General features: G+C 37.9%; 2 protein-coding genes across 2 annotated transcripts in view; one reads left to right on the forward strand and one right to left on the reverse strand.

The window, feature by feature from the left end:
* Nucleotides 1-10932, reverse strand: part of LOC106134785 (uncharacterized) — a 41309-nt gene extending 30377 nt beyond the window's left edge. Inside the window, exons 1-6 of the mRNA XM_060946346.1 lie at nt 9770-10932; nt 9237-9385; nt 8533-8676; nt 7462-7535; nt 6285-6501; nt 5748-5927 (exon numbers count right to left, since the gene is read on the reverse strand). Coding sequence (XP_060802329.1) covers nt 5748-5927; nt 6285-6501; nt 7462-7535; nt 8533-8676; nt 9237-9385; nt 9770-10578 — 1573 coding nt within the window. The 5' untranslated portion in view covers nt 10579-10932. The remainder of the gene's footprint in view (nt 1-5747; nt 5928-6284; nt 6502-7461; nt 7536-8532; nt 8677-9236; nt 9386-9769) is intronic.
* Nucleotides 10933-12458: 1526 nt separating this feature from the next.
* On the forward strand, nt 12459-16962 carry LOC106134784 (protamine). Its single transcript, XM_060946332.1, has 6 exons — nt 12459-12549; nt 13114-13261; nt 14617-14715; nt 15302-15340; nt 15854-15956; nt 16703-16962. The coding sequence occupies exons 2-6, from the start codon at nt 13128-13130 to the stop codon at nt 16856-16858; spliced, it is 531 nt and encodes a 176-aa protein (XP_060802315.1). The 5' UTR covers nt 12459-12549; nt 13114-13127; the 3' UTR covers nt 16859-16962.
* Nucleotides 16963-17002: the final 40 nt, after the last annotated feature.

The raw sequence follows: 17002 nt of genomic DNA on the forward strand, positions 1-17002 counted from the left end.
CTGGAAAACCGCTCCACCGTCCTCAAAAAATCCAACATTTCAGAACAAAATCCGTTTACGACTTTCCGAAATTAGGGCATACATACAGACAAAAAAATATGAGGACTTTGTAGTTTGTAGTGGTGTATACAAAATTTATATTGGCCTTCTGTGTAATATACCTACACACGAAGTTTGTTGAATTTGGATTTAATACATATTTGGAATAAATGAGTCTTATAAAGTGTTCTTTTCCCATGGAGGCCGTAATAGGCAACTTAGGGATAGGCTTAGAAACTTGGGATTCTTTGAGGCGATGGGATAGCAACCTGTCACTATTTGAATCTCGATTCTATCATTGAGCCCAACAGTTAAACTTGGCCTATCAGTCTTTTCAAGACTATTGACTCTATCTATCCCGCAAAGGATATAGACGTGAATGTATGTAGTGTGTGTTAATGCACTGCAAAATTCTGATCAAAGAGACCGTTTATCGATTGTACTTGTATATGAGATGCAAGATTTATATGTGTTGAAGATCGATTCAACAGGGTTAATCCTAGTCTAGTATTTATTTTGTTCTGATTTAAAAGAGGTCACGCTTACGAAACACAGAGTGTGTTTACGATGGGGAGATAACATTCAGTTTTGTTTACATTACTCTTTCTATTTACTTGACCGTAAATACGATGAAGCCACAAGCAGAAATGGATTCAATTTTATTGGTCAGCCAAAATTATTGATAGTATCTTGGTAGATCTAATTGGCAGTGATTCTGATCATCGTCATTTTTATATTCGATGCATCGTCGATGACAATAAAACCGCGTATGCGTTCTGCCGTGTGGTTCCCAGCACTATTAGAAAAAAGAATAGGATCACTCCATCTCTTTTCTATGGATATCGTAAAAGATGACTAAGGGATAGGCTCATAAACTTTGGATTCTTTTAGGTGATGGACTAGCAACCTTTCTCTATTTTAATCACAATTCTATCATTAAGCCAAACAGCTGAACGTGGACTTTCAATCTTCATAAGACTGTCGGCTCTGTCTCCCCCGTAAGCGATAAAGACCTGATTGTATGTATGTATCTATAAAACTATTTATATATCAGGCGTACGTTGTCTTTTTAATAAAAAAAAAATGTCAGAAATCCACGTTATGTCAGAATAGGCGTACGCGCACGATCGGGGGTAACGGCCCTCTTGGTTAATTACTCATTTTGTGATTGGCAACATGCCAACGTTAAATGGACTATTTGGTAGAAAAGTGGAATGGTGTGTCTAATCCAGATTCCGAGCGTCTGCCAATCCAGGAAATTTACTACGACTTACGACAAAAGGTTCAGATTGATAATGAAATTTTATTAGACAATACTTACTTACTATTGTGGCTGAAAATAATGAGAATGCTAAATGACGACAGCAAAGTTTCTTCGGATTGGGACATAAATAGATAAATACGTGTGGTTCCCGACAGTGCCGTGTGGTTCCCGGCACCAATACAAAAAAGAATTGGACCACTCCATCTCTTTTCCATGGATGTCTTAAAAGGCGACTAAGGGATAGGCTTACACTTGGGATTCTTTTTTTAGGCGATGGGCTAGTAAACCTGTCACTATTTGAATATCAATTCTATCATTAAGCCAAATAGCTGAATGTGGCCATTCAGTCTTTTCAAGACTGTTGGCTCTGTCTACCCCGCAAGGAATATAGACGTGACCATATGTATGTATGTACAACAAAAGGTTCAGATTGATAATGAAATTTTATTAGACAATACTTACTTACTATTGTGGCTGAAAATAATGAGAATGCTAAATGACGACAGCAAAGTTTCTTCGGATTGGGACATAAATAGATAAATACGTGTGGTTCCCGACAGTGCCGTGTGGTTCCCGGCACCAATACAAAAAAGAATTGGACCACTCCATCTCTTTTCCATGGATGTCTTAAAAGGCGACTAAGGGATAGGCTTACACTTGGGATTCTTTTTTTAGGCGATGGGCTAGTAAACCTGTCACTATTTGAATATCAATTCTATCATTAAGCCAAATAGCTGAATGTGGCCATTCAGTCTTTTCAAGACTGTTGGCTCTGTCTACCCCGCAAGGAATATAGACGTGACCATATGTATGTATGTACAACAAAAGGTTCAGATTGATAATGAAATTTTATTAGACAATACTTACTTACTATTGTGGCCAAAAATAACGAGAATGCTAAATGACGACAGCAAAGTTTCTTCGGATTGGGACATAAATAGATAAATACGTCCATATAGTCACGTCTAAAGTAGATATCTTGTGTGTGGCTCAAAGATTGAATTTAGATTCAAATAGTGACAGATTGATCGCTCAAAGCTTAAAAGAAGAATCCCAAGTTTATGATTCTATCCCTTAGTCGCCTTTTACGATATCCATAGAAAGAGAAGGTCCTATTCTAAGTCCTGGAAACCACACAGCACCACACGTTTTTATGATTCCTACGACATAAGTGCTGAGTAGTTGCAAAAGGTTAAGGTGTCCAATTAAAAAGCGCACGGATATAATGTGACACAGGTTCGAATCCTTCCGCGATCATGTTCAAACATGTTTTTTCTGAGCTATGATATAATATATCCGATGCTCTTACGACGAGAGGAACATCGTGGAGAAACCTACACACCTAGGCAAATGGATGGTAACCATTGCACGTTTGCACGGGGCGGCGAACTTTTATTATTATAATGTTATACTAGAGGCCGCCCGCGACTTCGTCCGCGTGGAATCAATAAAAAAAATAATTATTGGGCAACTACAAATTAAATTAGATCAGGTTCATCAGGATCATCAATCCCGCGGGAACTCCGGGATAAAAAGTTAGTTAGCCTATACGTTATTCTGGGTCTTTAGCTACCTACATACCCAATTTCATCGTGATCGGTTCAGTAGTTTTTGCATGAAAGAGTAACAAACATCCATACTGACAACCTGACATACTCACAAACATTAGTAGGATGAAATACAAATGAAAATTTAAAAAAAAAGGTGAACCTTTGTCTCCTCTCCAGAAATCTGAAGACACAATCAGAACTAACTGCGTTTCTGATACATACGTACACAAAATCAATTTGAGGACACAACCATAACTTATCGTGTATTATCTTTTGCACTCACATAAGAAGGGCACATACATACATATGGTCACGTCTATACCCTTGCGGGGCAGACAGAGCCAACAGTCTTGAAAGACTGAATGGCCACGTTCAGCTATTTGGCCTAATGATAGAATTGAGATTCAAATAGTGACAGGTTGCTAGCCCATCGCCTAAAAAATAATCCCAAGTTTGGAAGCCTATCCCTTAGTCGCCTTTTACGACATCCGTGGGAAAAAGATGGAGTGGTCCTATTCTTTTTTGTGTTGGTGCCGGGAACCACACGGCACATTTAAGAAGAAGGGCACGATCGAGCTAAATTTGATTTGAGACGGCCATATTTATTTCTGTTCTTATAAACATATGTTCGCAATTCAGCGGTGTGTTTTTGTAAGCGTTTCCCAGTGTTTGGGATAAATATGAATTCTTGTTTCCTTGCTGACTTCCTTTGAGTGGGTAACATACATGCATACATAAAATCACGCCTCTTTCCAGGACGGGTAGGCAGAGACTACATCTTTCCACTTGCCACGATCTCTGTATACTTCCTTGAGTGGTTAGGACGTATTAAACCGAATATTTGAATTAGCCGTGTGTTTTCTGCAGAAGAATCTCTATTCTAGACGTAATACCCCAATGTAGATATAGCTTGAAAAGACTGAAAGGCTAGGTTTAGCTCTACGGCTTTATAATAGAACTAGCTGTGCCCGTGACTTCGTCTGCGTGGAATAGTTATTTTGGGCATCATTGAAGCCCAAAATAAGAAGGAGAAATAATTTTCCCCGTTTTTTTCACAAATTCCATTATTTCTTTGCTCCTTATAGTTGCAGCGTAATGTTATATAGCCTAAATCCTTCCTCGAAAAATGGTCTATTCAACGCGAAAAGAATTTTTCAATTCGAACCAGTAGTTCGTGATATTAGAGCTTTCAAACAAACAAACTCTTTAGCTTTATAATATTAGTATAGATTGAGACTCAAATAGTGACAGGTTGATAGCCCGTCGCGTACAAGAATAATCCCAAGTTTATAAACCTATCCTTTAGTCGCCTTTTACGACATCCATGGGAGAGACATTGGTTGCACGATTCAGATTTAAGAGATCTATATTTGTAAATTGACATCCGGTGAAAATGCTGCAGTGTAGTTTGTTCCGCCGCTTCTTCTACACATGCGCTTTGGAAGCGGTAGTAATTATAATAAGATGTAAGTGATGTGACGCCAATAAGTGATACCTTGTATCCAATTTTGCAAATAAATGTATTCTATTCTAATAATATTTTAATTAATTTACTTCACGAAGTTTGTTTTTCCGTTTCAAGCATAGTCATGACAGTGAGATAAAAAAAGATCAAATCAACTGCATGTTATATTCCTTCTTCAAGATATAATTTATTCAATATTACTTACATATAAACATAAAATCACGCCTTTTTCCCGGAGGGGTAGGCAGAGACTACATCTTTCCACTTGCAACGATCTCTGCATACTTTTTTCGCTTCATCCACATTCATAACAATCTTAATGCAAGCTTATGTAAGCTCATGATATTTCATTCAATTTTAGGCGATGGGCTTGCAACCTGTCGTTATTCGAATCTCAGTTCCATGATTTCTTTTGCAAAAGACCGTTGGCCCTGTCTATACCGTAAGGGATAAAGACGTGATAAGAAATATCTTTTCAAACGGTTGTTGTCTTCATTCTATATAACATAAGAAGACGTTCAAAACCGTTCTAAATTTGAATAATAAACGTCTGCGTTCGATGCGCGGGCTCAACATAATGGTGCCGGATGAATGCAAGATCCACGAACGGACAGACATCCATCAACGACATGGACTGATGAGTAAACACATCAGAGCATATGCTTTATGTGGAGTGTACTCAGTTTTTAAAGTCGCAAATGGTTATAGCTGAAACGCCGCATGGTTTAGTGGAATCTGATTTTGATAAACATACATACATACATACATATGGTCACGTCTATAGCCCTTGCGGAGTAGACAGAGCCAACAGTCTTGAAAAGACTAAATGGCCACGTTCAGCTATTTGGCTTAGTGACAGAATTGAGATTCAAATAGTGACAGGTTGCTAGCCCATCGCCTAAAAAGAATCCAAGTTTGTAAGCCTATCCCTTAGTCGCCTTTTACGACATCGATGGGAAAAAGATGGAGTGGTCCTATTATTTTTTGTGTTGGTGCCGGGAACCACACATTTTGATAAACTTGATAATTAATAGAAATATACCTATATATGGGACAAATTACACAGATTGAGTTGGCCACGAAGTAAGTTCGAAACTTGTGTTCCCAGTCTTCAACGATACTATAAAATAAAATAAAAACTTATATAGATTGAAAATCCAAGCCAATTAGATGAAGTTCGTTTCTCATCATGCCGTGAACGGGATTCGAACCCGAGCTCCGCCAGTAGACCCGTGAGAGGAGAAATATATAAGTAATTATTATTAAATATATAATAGTATCGTTGAGTTAGTATTTCGTTATACAATCTGTGTAATTTGTCCCGTATATATATATATATATCCCGTATATACGGGACAAATATATATATATATATGCATATATTTATTTATTTATTGAATGATTCATTCAAAGAAATGTCATGACTTACCAGCGTCTGTGAAGAAAGCTGAATGCCTGCTTGGACTGGAGGGCACTGATGCGGACGCTGATGTCAGGAAGGCTCTCTTCACTTTAGTCCACTTGGAGGCCCTAGGGGGTCGGTGCTGAGGGGGCCGGGCCCCAAGTTCCAGGGATCTCTGCTTCCGAAGCATGGGATGAGGGTCGGATTCTGACAAAAAAGGGCTGGTTATTTTATCTGATTACCTTGATATTAAGAAAGAAATATTAATAGATACATATAATCACGTCTTTATCCCTTGCAGGGAACACAGAACCGACAGTCTTAAAAAGACTGATAGACCACGTTCAGCAGTTTGGTATAATTGAGATTCGAATAGTGACAGGTTGCTAGCCTATCGCCTACTAGAAAAACTTCAAGTTTGTTAGCCTATTAGTCCTTAGTCGCCTTTTACGAGATCCATGGAAAAGATGTGGACTGGTCCTATTGTTTAGTGTCTGGAAATACACGGCACGGATTTTTTATCTCATGGCGACTATTCTCTTAATGAATTAACTCATGTCTTACCAAGTTCCTCCGAAGAAGGTATAGTCAGGGTTAAAGCAGGTGGAGCATCGCTGTCACCACCATCACTCAGGGACCGCCTTCTAACCGGCACTACGTCAGGAGAACTCTTTGAGCTTCTCTTCTTTACGGATTCTCTGTGCGGCTGGAGGATGTCCCTCATCTTCCCCCAACGGCTTTTGTGCAGTTTGTTTGGGGACGGCGAGGTGGAACTGTCGTCCTGATGGAGAAACTTATGATCAAGGATTTGATTTGGAGAATAAGAATAATGATTCAGAACAAGATATAAGATATAATTTTTCTAACTCCGATATTTTACACCACATTGGATCATTCAGATGGATACCAGCAGTTATCCATCTGAAATTATATTAATATATTGATGACATTTTAAACTGCATGGTATTCGTAATACGTCATTCACTTGTAAAATTATTTTTAAATAGTAATTTACTCAAGATATTATGTTAGCAACAATGTGGCGAGGTATGGGATGCCGGTGTCCAAAATAGAAACCACTCACATGAAAGCATTTAGAGTGTTATTAGGCAAACATTTCTGCGATTTTACGAGTGGATTTGAACCAAATTTTGATGAGATCTCTCATAATACATTATATCACGTCGATATCCCTTGCGGGGTAGACTGAGCGACCAGTCATCAAAAGACTGAAAGGCCACGCTTAGCCGCTTGGCTCAATGATGGAATTGAGATTCAAGTGACAGATTGCTAGCCCATCGCCTAAAAGAGGACTCCCAAGTATATAAATCTCTCAGTAGTCTTTTACGACATCCCGGGGAACTATGGAATGACCCTATTCTTTTTTGTATTTGTACCGGGAACCACACGTCTCTTCCTCGTGATAGTTAAATAATTATACCTATGTATAATTCAATTCATATAGGTACCTATGTCAAAAACTTAAGCAATAAGTATTTCTACTCTACAAGTATTCTTGGTCATTTGGATATAATTGTTTCTATTATCGTCCCTGGGGAGACCCGATGTAACCCATAAATTTATATTTTCACCAGCAGTAGTTTTGTCTGTGTGTCAATCGTTCAGTCGGTCAATTACTTGTTTCATTTTTATGGTTTTCAATTTCTCTTTTTATATAGGTATGGTGTCTTGTTTCACATTTCACAAATAAAAATATTATATTCATTTATTTATTGTTTACCTGTGGTGGAGCGTGTAGGAAAGAGTTATCATTTTCATCGTACCGCAGTAGTGAAGCGTCTTTTCTGCACATATCTGAAACCAAGAAATTATTTTTATTATTTTCCTTTGTATTTATTTAATTCTAAAGGCCGACCAGTACGTCTCTTCCAACATTTATTAATTTGTGCATGACTATTCTTAAACCTTTTATATTAAAAAAAAATCAGCTACCATCACTAAAGAGTTTTGACTACGTTTTGTTCTGTTTATAGACAAGCCTTTACACGGGTTTCGCGCTCATGGGAATTATGTTAGTGTGATTCCCGGCACCAATAAAAAAAAGAATAGGACCACTCCATCTCGTTCCCATGAGTAATAAAAGGCAACTAAGGGATAGGCTTATAAACTTGGGATTCTTCTTTTAAGCGATGGGCTAGCAACCTGTCACTATTTGAATCTCAATTCCATCATAGAGCGAAACAGCTGATCGTGTCGGTTCTGTCTACCCCGCAAGGGATATAGACGTGATTATATGTATGTATGTAAATTCTTCGCAGACACCCAATTTGGCTTTCCATTGATGAAACTAATATTCTTGTTATTTAATTAAATATGTGTATGTTTTGGTGCCCACTATTTCTCAATCTCTTAAACATTCGCGTTATGTTGTTCAAATTTTCCTATCAAGCTATTAATCAATACATAAAACTTCCAGATTACATCATGGCGAATTGTGAATCGCAACCTACCACTTTGTAGCATAGTGATTTACAAGATCTCGAGTCTTTGATCGCAAAGTTGTTTACAAACATTGAACAAATCTACAGGGTACTTTGTTAAGATTGCGTTGTTGTTCGCCACAATCATAGATTCCGAAAAATCTATGACTGTGCATAAATTATAAACAAATAAACTATCATTAAGCAAAACAGCTGTGACTATATCAGTCTTTTCAAGACTATTGGCTCTATCTACCCCGCAAGGGATATAGACTTAACTGTATGTATGTATGTATATTTGTAAAAAAAAAATTACTTATCCTGAAAATTAAGTGTTCTTGAATTTGTTTCATAAATAAAGAGCTACTCACGGTCCATCCTCAACTCTTCACATGAAGAGTTTGGAGTCAATGAGGCACCGCTTCCAGGTGTAAGGCTGGCTGAGTCCCGCGGCTCTGGGTTGGGTAACGTGCCTGATGATGAGGGCAATGTCATTGATGATGAGGGTCCAGCACCTGATAAACAACTATTCACATTAAACAAAACTCATGCACCATCGAAAGGTACAACGTAGATTATGTAATACTGGAAATGCTTAATTTAAACCAAAAAAATATAGTTCAGTTTATGCATTCTTAAAGTAGCCCTGTGTATAAATTGCAGGGTATCACTAATAACGTTCATATTGCGCCCTGTGTTTTTCGGATGCCGTCTGTCTTTTACCATGATTTATTTTTGCACGCTTAAAAGGAGACTCCAATCACATCCTTTTTGTATACTTTTCTTGAAGAAATAAACAATTTTGAATATTGATTTTTTTTAATTTTGAATTTTTTGAATTTTTATTGATCAAATATGGGTTAGGTTCCCCTGCAAAGGTCAGACGAGAGTAGCTTTATGTAAAAATATGTAGTTACCTTATCGTTTATAGTGGTCTAAAGACACAACCTGACTTCTCTCCATGCAGGTAAGGATGTAACCGGAAATAAGGTCAGAAGGAACAAGAACTTAATGACGTTTTTATAGTATCAATAAATTCTATGTCATAACTAAGAAATCCCCCAAGCAATCTCACCTCCAGTAAAAGGCGGAGTTCCTGATGCTGTAGGTCCTGGTGAAGATGAAGATCCAGCCAGAGCTACTGCACCAACCATAGTCGCTCCAGCCATTACAGCACCAGCGGCTCCTGCCATGGCTGAGGTAGGCCATTGCGCTTTCTCCCATCTGATGATGATGATAATGATCTATGTAGGTGATTTCATTGATAAGACAATCTAGATGAGGCGTTAAGTTTTCTTTATTTTGTCTACACAGTTTTGAGATACTATCAGATTGGACTAGAATGAAATGTAGTTTCTTGGTGAAACAATACGTAAGAATTTCCGCTTCTTACCCGGAAAGGTTTTTCTTAACTTCTTCCCATTTCGACGTGAAAATAGTTAAAATTTATTTAATGTATTTTGTAAGCCTAAATATAGAATCTACGGGCCCCGAGTCAATCACAAAAAGTTAAACTTCATTATGATTTGACGAGGGATTATGATCGTGCAAAAAGAGAAATTACAAAAGTTATTATAATTTTACGAATAAAGTTCAATGCTTACTTACCTGAACGCAGCTTTAACTCTAGTCCATTTGGAAACTTTCGACTTTTCAACTTCCTTTGCAAACAATCCTTCAGATCTCCTTCGCAAAGGTGTTCCGGGCGAGACATCACTGTCCTCCCCACCAGCAGATCTGGATCTTTGTTTCCTTAGCAACGACCCACCAAACCTCCCATGACTCTTCCATTTAGATCCAGTCCTTTTCATACTTCTTCCACCACTTAACATAGACTCAAAAATCACCTGACCATATTCACTTTCAAACTCAGCGTCCAAAGACTCATTCAATAATTCCAAATCTCTTCGTTCGTCCATAATTCTTTGATTTTCTTCGTTAATTTTTTTACGTTGAAGATGTAATCGCTTTAACTGGTTCACATCTCTGAGTCTTCTGAGTAGACGAGCATTATATTCTTTCAGAGTTGTGAATTGATCGAGTCTTTTAAGAAGAGTTTCAAGTAGATCTAACGCTTCAAGTGTATCCTTAGTTCTCGCTGCTAATTCCTTTCCACGTTCCGAAGCTAAATCATTACGGTCTTTAAGTCTTTGGATCATGTTCTCACATAATGCTTTTGGGTCTTCTTCAGCCCACATGCGATAGTCATAAGTGCCGGCTGTACATGGTGAAGATCCTTCAGCGTCGGAAGGAGTTTGAGGTGATTTTACTGATAAGGAAGCAGGTGGTTCACCTCTTCTTCTCTTATGTAGACCTATTGGTGGTAGTTCTGATAGGTCTTTTGGCGGGTCAGGTTTGTCGTGTTTATCATCGGATTTTCCGTCTATGACGTCATCACTTTCTTTCTGTGACGTCATGGTGCAGCTGGGAGCGGTTTGTGTCTCGGCTATTTATATATGAAAATAAACGCACGTGCAACGGTCTTTGCCGAGCCGAAGGGACGAATTCTAGCGGAATGCATTATTATGTATTTTTGTTAATCTAAAATTTCACATTTTTCAGAAAAATATTGCATCTTTATAAAAAAACTTTTTCTCACCGATTTATCAATTCATGAGTATAAAATTATATGATTAAATATTGAGTCTTATTATGTAGATCATAACACTCTTTTTTATTTGCACTTCTATAAAAGATTACATAGACAAATTAGCACACATTCACATACACATTTAAATGAGATTTTTAAAGCATCGGTTTACTATTAGGTACACATTATAAATTAAATCATAATCACAATATTAATTCTTTATATTTATATATTCCATATTATTTAAAATCACATATAAAATATTGATTCTATTCTATATATTTTTTTACTCCTTATATTCCGCCCAATGCGCGCGCGCAGTTATTAGGCGGGCGGCGCGAACTGTGGCTCGCCGGAAGCATCCGAAAGTTGCCGACTGGTTATTTTTAACTCAACACTTTCTATTACAATGTAAGATAAATTGCACCCTATTTTAAGGTGTTAAGGTGTGTTTAAATGTACGATTGATGGAGTACCTTTCTTAATGTCAGTGGCGTATTGGAACTGGAGGCCCATTAACCCATTTTTGTTTAAGAATATGGTAAATTTTACGTTAACACGTGTAATATATCATTCTTTTGGCGTTAAGTCCAATTGGGTCTTCTTTGGGGATCGGGGTCTGTCTAACAAGATTCATGGAGAAATTCCCGTCTTTCCTGAGGACAATATAATGAGAAAACATTGCACACTAAAGACAAATTGATGTGTTACTCTTCTTCCTTCTGGCTTTAGTCCCGGTTGCACCCTCGTCACTTTGGAGAGGAACCCGGGGTATGCCTATGACCATCCTGAATTGGGTAAGTCAGGTTTTCACACGAAGCGACTCCCATCTGACCTACGCAACCTTTGCAGGTGAACCTAACCCGTATTGGATTGATCATGGTTACACATCGAATTGCCTGAATGTGCAGGTTTCCTCACGATCTTTTTCCTCACCATAAGAGCCTCAGTTAGTATTTTAACTAATGTACATAACTTCAAAAATAGTCATTGTCCGGGGTGGGATTTGAACCTGTGTCCTTCACATCGCATCAAGTATTTTAACCAGGCAACTTACTGATCACCCATGATCTAACTACTATGGATCAAAGTTAAACAGCCCTTGAACCTAATCTAGCGTGAATCATTTTACTAAGTATACATTCACTAATCTTTAATGTGTAATGTGTTCACAAGATGTTTTCCTTATTCTCTGGCTTATTCACATATTTTTGTCTTTAAACAAAACTATTGTGCCGTGTGGTGCCCGGCACCAATAAAAAAAAGAATAGGACCACTCCATCTCGTTCCCATGGATGTCGTAAAAGGCGACTTAGGGATAGGCTTACAAACTTGGGATTCTTTTTTAGGCGATGGGTTGACTACCTGTCACTATTTGAATCTCAATTCTATCATTAAGCCAAATAGCTGAACGTGGCCATTCAGTCTTTTCAAGACTGTTGGCTCTGTCTACCCCGCAAGGGTTATAGACGTGACCATATGTATGTATGTAAACAAATCTAGAATGCCTTAAAAGAATTAATGATCTCCTTTTTTTTTAACTTTCACAAATGAAAGTTAAAAAAAAAATTTTTTACGAGATACAATCTTTTTTTCAAAGAACCTCAAACTCTGGCCGAAAATCTTAGCAACTGTATTTTTGAACAAAGAACAGGAAAAAGATTCATAGAAATTTTGACAAATGTTTTTCATTTGATAATTAATCATGTAAATTTTTGTCTGTGATGGCGGATCGTATGTTTTTGTAATTTTTTTTTCGTTACAAAATTGTTTGTTGCTGTTGGCAGTCGGCTAAATGGTAAGGTATTTTATTGGTATTGTTAATTATAATTTGGGTGGGGTCTTGTTGATTTTGTTGATAGATAAAACTCTTCATTGCACCATAAGAATAAAACATACAAAACAGCACAAAGCAGATATAAATGGTACAAAGGCGGAAATACACAAAAATACGCATAAATACAGAAAAAGTAGTCAGTTGGTTAGGCTAAAGGACCTGGACTTTGTGGTAAAGTCGGTAACAAATACTGTCCAATGTTAGTATTTATAGTTTTTTTTTTGGATATTTATTGAATGATGGAATCATCTGGAATGATGTCTTATGTTGGCATTATTAAATAATATTATGTTTATTTATTATTAAAGATTCTCTACTCTCGTATCTTGCCACGCGCGATGCGATTTTTATCGCGCGAAAAACTATCGCTGTTTCGCTTTCTATTAAGACGTGATACGGAACAGCGATAGTTCTTCGCGCGATTAAAGCGGCGTCGCGCTTGCCTAAAAGCTACTTAAAATTTAAATGCAGTGTGTCATGCTACTGGAAAAGCTACTTAAAATTCACTGGATGCCCTAAATCCAGGTGTCCACAACGTAATGGGGGGCAGCGGCGGTATGGAGCCAGAGGAGAAGAAGAAGCAGCTGAATGACGACGTGGTGGTCTTCCTCAGCAAGACTGACCCGCCCCGATACAACGCCAGGCTGCACGCTTATGTAGACCTTCAGAGGAAGTTAGTGTTTTTGAACAGAGTATCAGATCATCCATCAGATGGACCTGCTTGTGTGGGTGGAGAGGTACAATGAGGAATGAATGGCAACAAAAAAGTTGACTTTATAAAAGAATATTTCTACCAAAAAATCGTTATTGAATGAATGAATGAATTTATTTATTTAAGTAACAAAAGACTCATAATATGTTAGTAGTGCTTATTATTATGTTAGTACAAAAACTATATATTTAAATTAGCCTTACGCATCACAGGGGCCACTCCTGTACCACTCCCCCCGCAGTGGCACACGAATGGTTTACGTATAGGCAATCAAGTCTGCCGGCGATCATAGTCAGGACGCTGTTGCCGCTCCCCCGCACCCTGCGCACCAGGGACGCACATCTCTTCCGCATCGTTGCGTAAAAGCAATCCACTCGCGCTTCTGCGTACATCCCTGACGCGCTACAGAAGCGTGGCAGCCCCAGCAGCACCCTGAACGCGTTGTTGTACTGAACACGAAGGGCGTTGTAAGCTTTTTGAGTATATCTAGCCCACAGACTACAAGTGTAGAACGACGTGCAAAAAGCTCTGAAAAGAGCTATTTTCACTTCTCGTGAACATCGTGCAAACCTGCGAGCCAGCATATTCGCTCTCACCGACAACGCCCTCCGTTCCCTCTCTATGTCACTGTCGTCCTTGAGCTCGGGAGTCAACACATGGCCTAAGTATTTAAACATATACACTCTATTTTATTGCTTGAGGCTTACTAAGATTGAAAATGCTGGAAAAAGTCGTAGTCTATTACTTGAAGATAAGTCTTTTATTTTTGAAGATCAAGTCTTATCATCATCTTTCTGGTGTTAAATACTGTTTGGAGGAAGCCTGGGGTTCACCCATAACTAAGATTCTGTGGTAAGCAAGTTTTGACACGTGGACTTTCTTAACAAGGCTTTGGGACATTGTTACGTTACATAACTACAAAAATCTTCAAAGAAAATTACTTTATTTTTATAAGCTACATTTCATAAGTGCATTTCATCAGCATCTTTTTCCTACGTAACTAGAAAATTCTTATAATGCCTGAATTTGTCCTGGTTGGTCGCCTCCCTTGAAAAGGCCTGTTATTTATGGCTATGACTCGGGAGTGGTAAAGTCTGCTAGAGTCATTGGAGCTACTATTTCTGTCCGTTTCTGTTGAGAAATAATTCCGACATGTATTATAATGGAACATGAATTGGCCTGAAAATAGTTTAAATAACACATATTGGCCGTGATAGATTGTAGTGGCAAAAATAGAGATTGTACTGAAACCTCAAGTATAACGCCTAAAATGTAAAAGTCATCAAGGTAGCAATATTGCTGTTTGATTGCGACAGGCGCAGTCGTGCGGCGGCGGCTCGGCGTCGCTCGGAGCTGTTTCGTGAATGCCGAGCTAACGTGCCGAAAAAGAATGACAAGAATGAGAACCAGAATAAGTAAATACAATCTTTTATTGTACTGGCAACCTCTATAACTCATATTTGCTTATTCCCAGTTGAATTATCCAATTCTTATTCCGTTGAATACTTATCCATTACGCTTATTTGGCCAGGTCTGCTTTAAGAAATCACAATTGTTGGTTTGGATGCAGTCAAGAATCCTGTTTATTATTTAAGTTTCAATTCGTAAAATGTCCAGAGTTCACGAAATTATTTAAGTGTCACATTCGTCTGATTTCCTTTTCGTCAATAACCTTATAAGATTATTATTTATACCTATTTATTTACATTTTGTACACACAATTTTATGCAGTAGCATTTAATACAGTAATTCTAGCACAAAGGGTAGCACCTTTGTACTAGAATTACTGTATATTCTATAATTAAAATATATGTAATTACTATATTTCAATACAAATCTCTTCCAGTAGACCCATGAAAGATGAATATTGGACCTATTTTCTAGTATTGCTCGTTGATGTCCACTACTGTCCATAGTGTTTCTGTATCCATAGTCGCATTTAAACCAACTTGGGTAATAATAATTTGACACCAATTTATTTATGCAATTTTATGATTTCAGGGAAGTCACAGACAAAGGCAATGAAGAAGAAACAAAAAGGTAAACATTTCGTTATCAGATGTATTAAATTTTATTTTTGCATACATACATACATATAATCACGTCTATATCCCTTGCGGGGTAGAAGAACCAACAGTCTTGAAAAGACTGATAGGCCACGTTCAGCTATTTGGCTTAAAGATAGAGTTGAGATTCAAATAGTGATAGGTTGCTGGCCCATCGTTTTAAAGAAGAATCTCAAGCCTATCCCTTTTCTTGATGGAGAACATTGTAGCCTAAATGTGCTGGCATGAATAGTTGATGAAAGTCAATTATGAAATATGCAAGAATTATGGCAAGTGAACAGATGTGTTGATGTTGAGATTTGAAGAGGCTCTTGGCCTCTTCAAACTCCTCCGGGTGAAGCTATTTGTGAAAGAAGCGAGTAAAATATTATGAGGAATTGAATGAAAGTGGAAAAATTATAAATTTAGTTATAAGGAAAATTTATAATAGGTGTTTTAATTTTGAACGCCTATTGTATCAATGAAATAAAGGATAATACTTTTTCAGACGAAGGGGAGGAGACAATGAAGGAGGTTTCTTCAAACCATGGCGCTCCAATTCCAACGCTTCGGAGCCCTCGGACAGATGCAGGCGTCGCAAGAGATGCGGAGTATGTGGCGCTTATAACATTGATATCAGTTGAAGTGAAATTACTATATAAAATATCAGACCAGTAGGTTCTTTAGGAGCAAGATCCGATTATGACAGAAAATTAAATCCTTTAGTTTCAATCTAAGAAAAAGCAGGAAGTATATATTTTTTCGTTTCCTTGATTTAATCTACGTCTTTGTTTGTTTGTTTGTAATATCTTTATTGCATAAAAAATTTACACAGTAACCAAAAATAGTACATAGTTATAAAAGAAACAAATCACTTGCAATGGTAACCTCTATTGGTACTTATTTTGTAAAATTACTAGTTGCCCTGACGAAATAGTTCACGTAGTTAGCTCACCTGTTTAAATAATTAAGTTGTATTACCAGGCCAAATAGCTTTATCAATTCTTAAATAACAGCTCTTGAAAGTTATGAATAGATTTTAACTGCTTAATCTTTTTTGTCAATTTTGACACTAGATATGCTGGCTTTATAATCCGTGCGCAATTTGACCAAGATTCTGGATTGGATATGCCAGTTATTTTATACGAAGCGACTGCATTGGCCGACGTAAACCCATATTGGATCATGCTTACACGTCATCCACTTTCGTAAAGAAACAGTTTTACACGACGACGTTTCCCCTCACCATGTTATCAAAGACCTATAATCTAACATTGTAGATTTGCACCCTAATTTGATATGAGTATCCTAATTAATACTACAAGGGTTATTTGAACTACTGATTTATAATTCCCAGCGTCGCCGCCGCCGCCGCCGCCGCAGTTGCCGCCGCCGTCGTCGGCGCCGGCGCAGTTGTCGTCGCCGGCGCCGTCGCAGCCGTAGCCGTCGTCGCCGCCGGCGCAGCTGCCGACGCCGGCGCAGGCGCAGCCGTAGGAAGAAGTGTAGATGCTAAAGGTTCTGCCACATCAAGATTTCATTTGTGGCTTCGTACATCGTCTTAGGCCGACTGTCAAGTACGTCTTGTGTTTATATCGACAATAGTGTTTTATGATCTGATTTAGGTGTTTTGTAATTTTTTTTGTATGTTTTATTAAAA

This window comes from Amyelois transitella, chromosome 10 (genome assembly GCF_032362555.1).
Source record: "Amyelois transitella isolate CPQ chromosome 10, ilAmyTran1.1, whole genome shotgun sequence".
NCBI classification, from domain to species: domain Eukaryota; kingdom Metazoa; phylum Arthropoda; class Insecta; order Lepidoptera; family Pyralidae; genus Amyelois; species Amyelois transitella.